The 10,829-nt window shown below is 38.4% G+C and overlaps 2 protein-coding genes across 6 annotated transcripts; both read left to right on the top strand.

The window, feature by feature from the left end:
* Positions 1-1,921: 1,921 nt before the first annotated feature.
* On the top strand, positions 1,922-6,990 carry acbd4 (acyl-CoA binding domain containing 4). 5 transcript variants are annotated; one of them, XM_039691276.2, is made up of 11 exons: positions 1,930-2,181; positions 2,432-2,578; positions 2,793-2,913; positions 3,037-3,121; positions 3,290-3,410; positions 3,522-3,635; positions 3,954-4,042; positions 4,122-4,338; positions 5,478-5,665; positions 6,083-6,136; positions 6,283-6,990. In XM_039691276.2, exons 2-11 carry the CDS (start codon positions 2,491-2,493, stop codon positions 6,406-6,408), a joined length of 1,203 nt encoding a protein of 400 aa, XP_039547210.1. In that variant the 5' UTR covers positions 1,930-2,181; positions 2,432-2,490; the 3' UTR covers positions 6,409-6,990. The 5 variants fall into 5 exon arrangements, with proteins under 5 accessions (XP_088978013.1, XP_088978012.1, XP_088978011.1 ...); XM_039691275.2 differs by having other exon boundaries at positions 1,932-2,181; positions 5,478-5,692; XM_089121886.1 differs by lacking the exon at positions 3,290-3,410 and having other exon boundaries at positions 1,928-2,181; positions 3,587-3,635; positions 5,478-5,692.
* Positions 6,991-8,554: 1,564 nt separating this feature from the next.
* hexim1 (HEXIM P-TEFb complex subunit 1) lies at positions 8,555-10,464 on the top strand. Its single transcript, XM_039691280.2, has 2 exons — positions 8,555-8,715; positions 8,934-10,464. The coding sequence occupies exon 2, from the start codon at positions 8,950-8,952 to the stop codon at positions 9,925-9,927; it is 978 nt and encodes a 325-aa protein (XP_039547214.1). The 5' UTR covers positions 8,555-8,715; positions 8,934-8,949; the 3' UTR covers positions 9,928-10,464.
* The last annotated feature ends 365 nt before the right edge of the window (positions 10,465-10,829 follow it).

Consider the following 10,829-nt stretch of genomic DNA (forward strand, 5'->3'; position numbering starts at 1 on the left):
TCCTTATTAATAGGAAATCAGTGTTTTTTTTTCAGGACTGGATGGATAAAGGTGTCTGGTCCATTGTACACGTTATGATGGGGAAGGGAATTTCCTTAGTTATGAGATTTTTTTTGAAAGATATAATATTATTTGCACTCAGAAATTATCTTTATTAAAAGCTGTTCCTGGTGTTTGGTTCAGTTGGTCAAAGGTGCATTGTGTTATTCACCTGTGATTCCGAGAATGAAAAGTTTAATCATCTCTGGTCTTGATTTTACAGAGGAAGGCTGTAAGATTAAAGTGTTAAGAACATTGATAGAGACTTTCCCTTGTGAAGTTAAAAAAAAGACCTCTTGTATGATTTCCCAAAAGACAAAGTGGGTCAAATTAGAACAAGATTTCTTACATTTCCTCTTTTTCCAAAGGTAAAAGAGGTTCAGTTTAAAATTATTAATGATATTTATCCTTGTAATGCTTTCCTAAGACACAGATTTAATATGGATTGTAATGAGTGCACCTTTTGTGAAGCGGATATAGAGTCGTTGGAACATTTTTTTTTTTTAATGCAAATTCTCAAAGAAATTCTGGGATGACCTTTATAATTGGTTAAGATTGAAATATGAAATACCTGACTTTAATTTTAAAACTATAAAGTATTTGTCTTTGTCTTTGAGTTACGATCTTGAATTTTTGGTGAACAATATTGTGCTGTTGGCCAATTACTTCATAGACAAATGCAGATTCTTTAACCCTCCCACTTTCGTCTCTTCCATAAAGATTTAATGATCTTCTTCAAAGCTTTAAGACTGGTGCATAACAAAAAAGCCCTTAAATTATTTAATCTTCTGAAGGTTTTGTTTGATGATTGTGTAATATTTTATTTTTTTAGTTGTTTATGTGTTCTTTACATGTTTTTGTTTTCTAATTAATTTTTTTTGATTGATTTATGGTGTTCATGTATTTTTTTTGTGCTGCTATTTGGACTGTTTTGTAATCATCTAAGATCTGTATCTTGATGTTTGTTGGTATTTTGTATGTTTTTTTTTGTTTGTTTTTTTTTAGCAATCCACAAGTTTCCAAGGGGCGCTCCTGTAAAAAATAAAGTGGGTGAAACTTCAGGTGAGGCGGCGGAAGTAGCATTCCAATGGTATTTTGTGTGGTAGTTAGCGAAGAGGCTAGCTGTTTTTCGGAGAATTATTTTACTATTTAAAGACGCAAATCTTTATGAGAGATGGTGTTACGGCGCTCAGGGACAACATGTGCTGTTCGCGGTTGTATGTACCGGACTAAACTAGTTCAGTGGCTTAAACGTGATTGAACATAAGCTGAAAACGAAATCAGAGTGATCCTGCCAGAGCCTGTCTCTGATCCTGCCAACGACTGTAGTTTCTATCACCTCTCAAAAGACGACGAATCTTCCTGTGTACATTTGTTTAAATTCTTAATATTCTATAACTCTCAGCATGTGATTGGCTCGCTACTGATGTTACAGCTAAACCCAGGATCAAAGCCAGCTGTGTTGACAGAATACCAAATGTGCCAGGTAATGTATTCAAGTGGCACATTCATTTATAATTTTGAATAAACTCCAAACCACGACTAAGTGTGTATTTTTTATTTTAATTTCACCATTAATGAGTATTGATTATTAATAATGTTATTATAATACTCCCAATACTGCCGGGGGTAAAGGTACTGTTATTTCACCCTTTTGAATTTCGTTGAGATTATGTTCCCACATCGTTAGCTAGTTTGGATCGCTATAACTTGAATGACTGTCAACTCAACTGTTGAATGAACGAGTGTTAAGCATGTCAAATCGCGCTTTGTTTACTTCCAACCGGAAGTCGCGCCCACTTTTGACGCAAGGCCTCATGGGGCGTAGGAAAAAAGAAAAAGAAAAAAAAAATCCGCGGACATCTCTTGCTGACATTGGCCATATGACATTGGCTCTCGTTTTTGGGACAGAGACCAATCATCACTTTGAATACTCCATCACGTGACAGAACCAGGAAGTGAACTCTTGGTCGAAATTCCAAAAGTTGAACGGTCCATTTATTAGAAAACAATCCTCAAACTGATCGTGCAAGGAAAGCGTGTACCGCTTTTATAAACTCTGTTTCCAACGTGACCGGTGGTTAATATTGTTTTATTACAGTTATAGTGTTCGGGTGTTATGGCAGCAGGAGCACAGGGCAGGTGAGTTGAACCTAGCTAACTCTACTTGACCTCCTGGCTAATTAACCTGCAATCAAAAAGGGCAGAAAATCTAAGTAATCTTGACTACTACAAATGATTATATTAGTTAAATAGGGGCTTTTAATTTCATAACCTTTCTAAAGTGTCGTCCAAATAATCCGAGAGCACAATTTCTTCAGAAACTTGATAAGTTATCTGATCATGGTTTAGAATGGCAAAATGACACATTTGTCACCAATATAATTTACAGGTTGTCCAGTTAATGCACATGCGGCAGCAGAAGTGTGGGAAAGATAGAGACCGCATGATATGCCACCTCTTGCAATGTCAGAGACCGAGGATTGTCAAAGGCGCTTTCAGGCGGCTGTCGACGTCATTCAAACCCTGCCCAAAAATGGTAGCTTTGCTCACCATTGACAAAAATTACATGAATGTACATAACAGTAATGATGTCATTCAACATGATAGTATCATATTGTAGAAGATGTAAAACGTGCATGCACTGCTTATTTCTGTAAGTTATAAATATGAGTCCACCACATCACACTGGTTCACATAATTTTTAACATTTTTAACACGCCTGTGGTGTTTTTAAATTTAAATTTGTACAGGTTCCTACAAACCCTCTTATGATGTGATGCTGCGGTTTTATGGCCTGTACAAACAGGCGGTCAATGGCCCATGTACAGCGCCACGCCCTGGATTCTGGGACCCTATAGGCCGTTATAAATGGTAAAGTTTTAAACAATTTTGAACATCAAGTTCCATAATGTCTCATCCCATGTACTTTAACAGGCAGCCATTTAAAGGACTGTTTAAAAACTTTAACGTAATGTTTTCCGGGTCTTGTGTCAGGGATGCTTGGAATCAGCTGGGAGACATGAGTCGAGAGAGTGCCATGGCTGCTTATGTGGATGAAATGAAGAAAGTTGCACAAGAGGTGTGAGAGCTTCATTGAAACCTCATAAATCCATAAAGTAACTTTAGGTAAAAGCAAGTATTGGAAAATATTTTCTAAATCATGTCGCTGTAGATAACAAGCAAATTTGTGTTCAGAGCGGCCAAGCAAACAATTATATATTGCGTATAAATTATTTATATATCACAGGTAATAAACACCGTGCAAATCAATGAGAAGACTGCATCCTTTTTCCACTTTTTTGAACCTCTCTACCATGTCATTCATGATATGCCTAGACCTCCAGAGGCAGTTTTATCTCTCAAATCAGGTGTGAATTATTATTATTATTTTTTTTTTTGTAAAATACTTTATTAGTACTTTATGTAGTTCTTTAAATCTATGATTTTGGTGTTCATTTCAAAATATGTAAATACCAAAGAAACAATTGATGGTTTGGCTGAACATGATGTGGAGAAGCCAACTCAAGACCCGGCTCTTCAACAGGAGGACACAGAGACAGTCCTTGGCAATGAACTTCAACCTGAGAGCACAGGTAGTGGAATGGTTATCTATAAATGTTGGATGTCTATCCAAAAAATTTTGGAGTCCACTAAAAAAACAATCTTTTTTACAATAGAATGCATTTTAGGCTTGTACAAACAAATAATTGCAATTTTACCTTTTACTTTTTTACTCCAATATGATATTGGAGCCAAGCCAACTATGGCTGAAATGCACCAGTCTTGATCATTATCCAGACATGTCTGACCACATTTGCTTTTCAAACATTGACAGTTGCATATGTAATAAATGATGCCAAGATTGTGTGTGTGTGTGCTGTATTTCTTCTCTTTCATTGCTGTATGTGTAGAGCCATTTCTGCCTGAGGGTCAGGGGCTGACTAGTGACTCAGAGAGTGAAGTCTTCTGTGACTCATTGGAACAGCTGGACACTATAAAGGTCTGAAATTTAATTAAATTGAATTAAAATGTATGTGATGATATGTCCTACATTTTGTACACTTTTTATGCCATTACAGCTTGCTGCAATGCCAGGTGGTAATTCCAGTTTCCAGAATGGGGATGCACAGACTGAGACCTCTGGAATCCAGGAGCATCATTACAGCCCCCTCTCTCAGGTGACTCAGATGGGTGCTGGACATGGTGGTGAGGGGGCAGAAGATAGGCATGGTCCTCCCATGAGGAGGAGGGCCACAGAAAGACAGGAAATGCAGCAGGACAGGCGGGCTCCGTCTGGTGAGATTAATCTGATTAATTCCACATTATAAACCACAACCACAGTCGTCTCTGGGTTCCTCAGGTCACTAATATTTCAGTAAAAATTTATACAATCGTGTTTGAAATATCCAAACACCAGATCCCCACACTTACACTACTGTTCAAAAGTTTGGTCAGTAAGATTTGTTAAAGAAAAAAAAATGCATTAAGGCTCCATTTATTTGATTAAAATTCAGAAAAAATAGTAATGCTGTGATATTATTACAATCGAAAATGTATAAATGTAATTGATTCTTGTTTACAAAGTTGTATTTTCAGAAGCCTTAACTCAGTGTCACATGATCCTTCAGAAATCATTCTAAAGCCCGGAACACACCGAGCCAACGCCGATGAACTAGTGCTGATGAAAGCCGACTGTGTTGTCTGCTCTCGTCGGGGTAAAAAGCTACGCTTGAACACACCGAGAGAACTACAGGCGACTGTCAACTATAATGTGCATTCTGCGCCTGCGTGTAAATGAGCCAACTGTCTACTTCTGCAGATATATTCGTCATTCAAAAAGGAAAACCGACGCTGCCGGCTGCAGATACACATACCGTAAACAAAGCAGCGCGTGCTTACCGTTTTGAATATCAATCCTGCTAAACACTTTCTTTATTCCACTCTCAGGAACAATCAGGTAAGATGACGTAACATAAGAACAGCCTTCTATCTTTACCGTTTTGACTTCTTTGCTTGCTTTTTTGCTTTTATTCTCGTGCACTGACTCTTTCACTAAGCCAATCAGAGTTCTCTCTTTCCCCGACGGCCCAACGCCGATTCAACATGTCGAATCGGGTGAAACAAAGCCGACGAGGACTATTTTAAGCCGACAGCACGGAACCGTGCGGAACACATCGAGGAAACTTAGTCGGTCGATGCACAAAAACTGCCCGACGGCCGACCGTCGGCTTAGTGTGTTCCAGGCTTAACATGCTGATTTGGTGCTCAAGAAATAAAATTGTCTTCAGGTCTGAAGCAGAATTCACTCAAATTATCTTTACTCCAACTGCAGATGAAAGTTTGGATGTTGTCTCCAATATTGAAAGCATGTTGAAGACAAAAAAACAAAACAAAAAAACATTATGTATGTATTCATGCATATGTTTTTGTTCCAGGTTATATGTCTCACCACAATGCCAGATGGCCGGAGCGGCTCTCCTCAGGGGCTGGCTCAGGGCAAGGGGGCGGAGACAATTCTAAAGGTGGGCCTAACTGGCTACAGGACGGCCAGGTGCAGCAGCAGATTATTCTTGCCTTACAGCAACTCAGAGAGGCCATGCAGAGTGTCATGGAGCGACTAGAGGTAGTTGAAGGTCTTGCAACTGCAAATGTAAGAAAGCTGAATAAAATAAAAAACAAAAATGTGCATTCTATTTGTCAAAATTGAGCTCTATAAGGAATAGAGACAGGATGCTGCATGATTTAATTTAGTTAATATGAATTTGAATATAATTTTTTTAAGAATTTAAAAATGGCTTAAATATAAAAATGTTGATCACCAGAAGTATTAATCATAACTGCTGTCATATATGTTGTGCTACTTTAAATGGCATGATCATTTTTTTTTATTTGTTCTGAAAAGTATTTTCTGCATTAATCTTTTAGTTTGTTTTTTTTTTTTGTTTTTTTTTGTTTTTTGGATGAGTAAATAAAAATTAACTCCATGATTTGAAATCTATCTTTATTTTTATTTTATCTGCATCTGTATATTTATTTTAAGGCTCAAAATTCTCAATGGAGATCCCATTTACAATGCACAGCTGCAGAGGCTGAGGTAAAACTTCTGACAGACTTGTTAAGCATCAGTTTCAAGAAGGAATTGCTGCTTGTCACTGCTTCTCAATCATACCTTATGTATTTTGATCAAACACATGTAGAAAAGAAAATTCTTTAATATTTTAATTTCTTTTTTGCTGACAGGAGAAATGGTGGCCATTTGACTTCTCTGGGCGCACATTGCTGCTGTTGTTGGTCTGGCCTTTTGTGACTCAGGGCTTAATGTTTTTGTTGAGAAGGAAGAAGAGAAAGATTCATGCTTGCATATAAATTTACTGTACTGAGTAGAAATGAAAGTAACAGTCAAGATAAAGAATGATCATAATTGTGACATGGTGTTCAATGATTCAATTATAGCACTTGTTTGTTAGTGTCAGGTGAAGGCAAGAAATGTTCTAACCTCATATCTCTGAAATGTGATCATTTAAACTTGTATGAACAAGATGAGTGCAGTTCTGGAGTCCAGGAGCTGATTGTGTTATTAAATGTTTATTAAGTGTAATATGTAATGCTGGTTAAATGTGGCTTTGTGCAGAGACTTATAAGACAATAATGTATGGTATCCGTTCTCTGGTATTTTGAAAATAAGTCATGTTAATTAGTATGTCTTTGTTGATGGTTGAAAATGTAAATACCTTCTGCACCACAAATGAGTATAGACCTGCTGATCATACTTGCAGAATGCAGACATGGCCTTTGTGTGGGGAGCATGACATGCACAGATTCAGAAGCTGTCACTCTGATGATAAAAGTACCAGCAATAAAATATCTTCTGATCATAAACCATATTTATATTTGTTTTACAATGCGAGGATACAAATAAATGCAAAAAATGGTTTGTGAATAATATAATGATAGTCCTTTTTTTCATTTCAATTAAACGTTAAATTTCGACAGAACCTGTATTTGCTGGGTTATCTTTTGTGAGGCTGCAACTTTTAATGTGTAGGCTACTAGATGCATTTAGTAATATCTAGGTGAGTTGATTCAAACTAAACAAAGTTCTTCAGGAACTAACATCGTTTTATGTTAGATGTAGTCATCTTGGTCAAATTCTCGTACAGCCCCAAATCCCCATTGTCTCCGTGCAATTAAAGAAAAATATCGGGATTCTTCCATTCGTTCAATGGTTTGCGTTTTTAAAACAAATGCTTTCTGTGTAAAATATGACGGCCCTTTCTTAGCAGTGCCGGTGTGTTTGTAGTTGTGCTTTTACTCTGTTTTGACTGAAACGTTTAAAAAATGTATAGAATTATAGCGAAATGTTTTTATTTATTTATTTTTTATAAACATAAGCCAAACCTCATGCTAACTTCCCTAGCACGAATTAATTTGCGAGCGAGCCAACAATGGGGTTCCATTTCATAAACCTATGCATTTCCATATGTTAATTGACAATGCATATGCATTGGTGTCTTCTAAAACTACTTCATAGATAGCGCGAGGTCGTACATCTTATCAGCTCTTTAATATACTAGTAAGCTTTGCCAGCTAGCTTGTAGCTAAATCCATTCTGGCAGAGGCAGGGAATTCCACGTATTTAAGAGTTTATATATTAAATGCATGTTTCGAACTAACGTTAAGTCGACATGTTTTAGTCTTTCCTTTTTTTTACCAATTTGCTTGTGATAACTTGTTCATGTTAATCTAGACTCCATTACCCAGCTAGCTGGCTAGCGAACAGATTGCTAAACAATCGCTTCATCGTTAGAGATCGATACACGTAACGTTAACAACGCCAGGACGTTTTATATTTTGTGTTGTGACATTTCACTTGAACAAGGGAAAAGCAACTTTAGTCATGATAAATTGAAACTTCTTCATTACAATGGACACAGTCGTTACTCTTCACATTAAATTGTGAGTACACTGCTGTTAAAAGAACTACTTTATGCGTGAGGGGTGATCAATCCTCAAAAGGGCGCAGTGTGTGGGTTTAAATGTCAAGGTAGAGATGCAAAATAAACAAACGCGATGGAATACACTATCATTATGTGCTTTATACATACAAATTGGCATCAACACACTTTGTAGTATTATATCTTTGTAAATCGGTGAAAGTTTAATGTGTGTTAGAATGAGGCGGATGTTTCTACCTGCTTCGGACACGTTTGGTAGAGTCCACGAGAGTGACCGGGACAGCTTTCTTTTTGATTGACAACAAATTCCACCAATCAGAATGCCTCTATGGTTCAGCAAGCGCACAAAAAACTTTTTATCCAATGAAAATTGTGAGTGGGCGTAACCTGCTCAGGACCGAAAACAGTTGTTGAATTGTGGGTAATGGAGTTTTTGGGGCAGAGATAATGTATGTGTCAATGCCTAGCGGGACTTCAAGTCCCACAAAGCAGGAAAAAACTGGAGGACTGGCCGCATGCGCCTTTACGTGAGGGAGGTAATAAATTCACAAGCCCCACAGTTCCCCGTAGCAGAAGCGAATTGGAGTTTGCTTTGGAGGGAAATGTTCTCGTACCCGTCGGGAAACCAAGTCAATAGTAGAGGCAGAGGGAACGAAAAGAGTTAACATTAACAGTCTTAGGTAGCATAATAACTCAAATACGAGATTTGAGTTGAACGGTAAGGTAGTTCAAATTTTACTTATGCGAGTTTGTTAATGCTGTTTATTATGCATGTTAAAATCGTTCACTCTTTGAGTAAACATTCCCCTTTCCCCCAGTGTTTTGGTGGGCTGTTTTCAATGGCAGGGTTTAAGGAGTTGATTTCAATTCCATTTCTTAGTTTAATAAAGGAGGGTTTCCCTCATCTCACTGATCACAAACTTGTATCTCCTTCAGGTGGGAGTGTACAGTTATGGAGCTTATTAGAGAAGAAACTGTACTGGAGGATGACAGCAGAGGGCGGCAGAGAGATGGTTTGACAAGTGCCGTCCCCTCGAAACAAGTGCAAAGAAATCAACTGGAGATCTGTCCCAGTCTGGTGTCTGGAGATGTACATCCTATTTGCCGCGGCCGGGATAGGAGCGACCCGGAGCCAAAGGCTGGCGACGCAGCAAGTGACGACGGGTTTCCTGTAAACAAAACAAGTAATAAGAGAGACTCTGATTGCACGAGTCTAAACGCAGAGGGTCTGTCAGATGGCCGCCAGGGCAAGAAGAAACACAGACGGCGACCCTCCAAAAAAAAGCGTCGCTGGAAGCCTTACTTCAAATTAACCTGGGAGGAAAAGAAAGAGTTGGATGAACGCGAGACTGCGCGGGCGTCGCGGGTGCGTGCCGAAATGTTTGCCAAAGGTCTCCCCGTCGCCCCATACAACACCACCCAGTTCCTGATGGAGGAACACGACCGGGAAGAACCTGACCTCAACACGGAGCTGGTCGGCCGAAAAACCGGGATGATCCGCTCCGATGACACGGCCAGTGAGGATGAGAATTTCGAGGCCGAAGAGGAAGACGAAGAGGAAGGGGCCGGCGGCGGCGGTGGCGAAGGGAGCGACGGAATGGGCAGACCCGGGCACGCAGGCGGGGAGTTTTTGCAGAGAGACTTCTCTGAGACCTATGAGAGGTACCACGTCGAGACTCTCCAAAATATGTCCAAACAAGAACTGGTTAGGGAATACCTGGAGCTGGAGAAGTGCATGTCGCGGTTAGAGGAGGAGAACAACTGGCTTCGCCACGTTCGGAGAAATCCCGAGTTCCCAGCTGACGGCACTGGCGCTCAGCGCGTGCGGGAGCTGGAGATTGAGGTGGAGAGACTGAGAGCCGAAAACGAGTTATTACTCTCAACCCGCAAAAGTAAAGGGCCAGGACTCAACCTGTCTCAGTCAAGCTGAATCGATGTTTCATTTCCGTTTTAAAACCTCAAATCGTTTCATTGTATCGGTGTAAACAGCATCTCTATGGTAGCTAATCTCAGCCTATGCCATTTGAAAGTAATGTTTTTCTGACGGAAAATTGTATTAAAATCTTAAGTGCGGACCCACATAGTTGGTCAGTAATGTATGTTAGTCGTTTGTACGATTAAATTGACTTAAAGAATAGCTTGCAATGCTAACTTTCATGTTATGTAAAATATGTTAAAATGAAAAAAAGGCCAGAAACCGACTACTCTTAAGTTTTTGTCATGACGTCACAATCACATCTCAGCTAATTTCGGGTGTTTTGTTAATTTACCATAATTATTGAATGTTTGAAAGCGCCTTTCATTCAGAAACAGCGCAAACATGCAGCGTTTCATATTTAATGGCGCATATGCTTCAGTGTGTTAATGCATGACACGACAGTATGTTGTAAACAGTGGAAAACCGTTAATGGTGTTTTGCCCAAATATATTGTCGATTAAATTATTTCACGTTTTAGTTCTAATTTTATTTCATTGTTTCCGTTATATTTTCTGTAACGTCCTTAGATTATACAAATTTATGTACATTTCTGAGAATTCCCTTCACTCTCCTTTATGTGTACAAACCAATAATAATAATATTGAAAAAGGATTCTCTCTCACACACACACACACACACATATATATATATATATATATATATATATAATCAACAAGCAACCAAATGTAAAAAAAAAAAACGCTTTAAAATGTACTTAAATTATTTTTTTAAATTCTATTTAAAACCCTCAAACCAAAAAAGAAAAAGAAAAAACATTTTATTTACAGGCCTGGCACAGTATGCTAAATTATTTATTTTCTTTCTTCTTTTTTTTTAATGAATATTTACAGATT

This window comes from Pimephales promelas, chromosome 17, assembly GCF_988280905.1.
Source record: "Pimephales promelas chromosome 17, fPimPro1.hap1.1, whole genome shotgun sequence".
Classification (NCBI taxonomy): Eukaryota; Metazoa; Chordata; class Actinopteri; order Cypriniformes; family Leuciscidae; genus Pimephales; species Pimephales promelas.

Coding starts and splice junctions, on each gene's coding strand:
- hexim1 (XM_039691280.2), top strand. CDS start 8,950: ATGGAGCTTATTAGAGAAGAAACTGTACTGGAGGATGACAGCAGAGGG.
- acbd4 (XM_039691275.2), top strand. CDS start 2,491: ATGCCACCTCTTGCAATGTCAGAGACCGAGGATTGTCAAAGGCGCTTT. Junction 3,411..3,521: donor AGTTTTATCTCTCAAATCAG/GTGTGAATTATT, acceptor TAAATACCAAAG/AAACAATTGATGGTTTGGCT. Junction 4,043..4,121: donor AACAGCTGGACACTATAAAG/GTCTGAAATTTA, acceptor ATGCCATTACAG/CTTGCTGCAATGCCAGGTGG.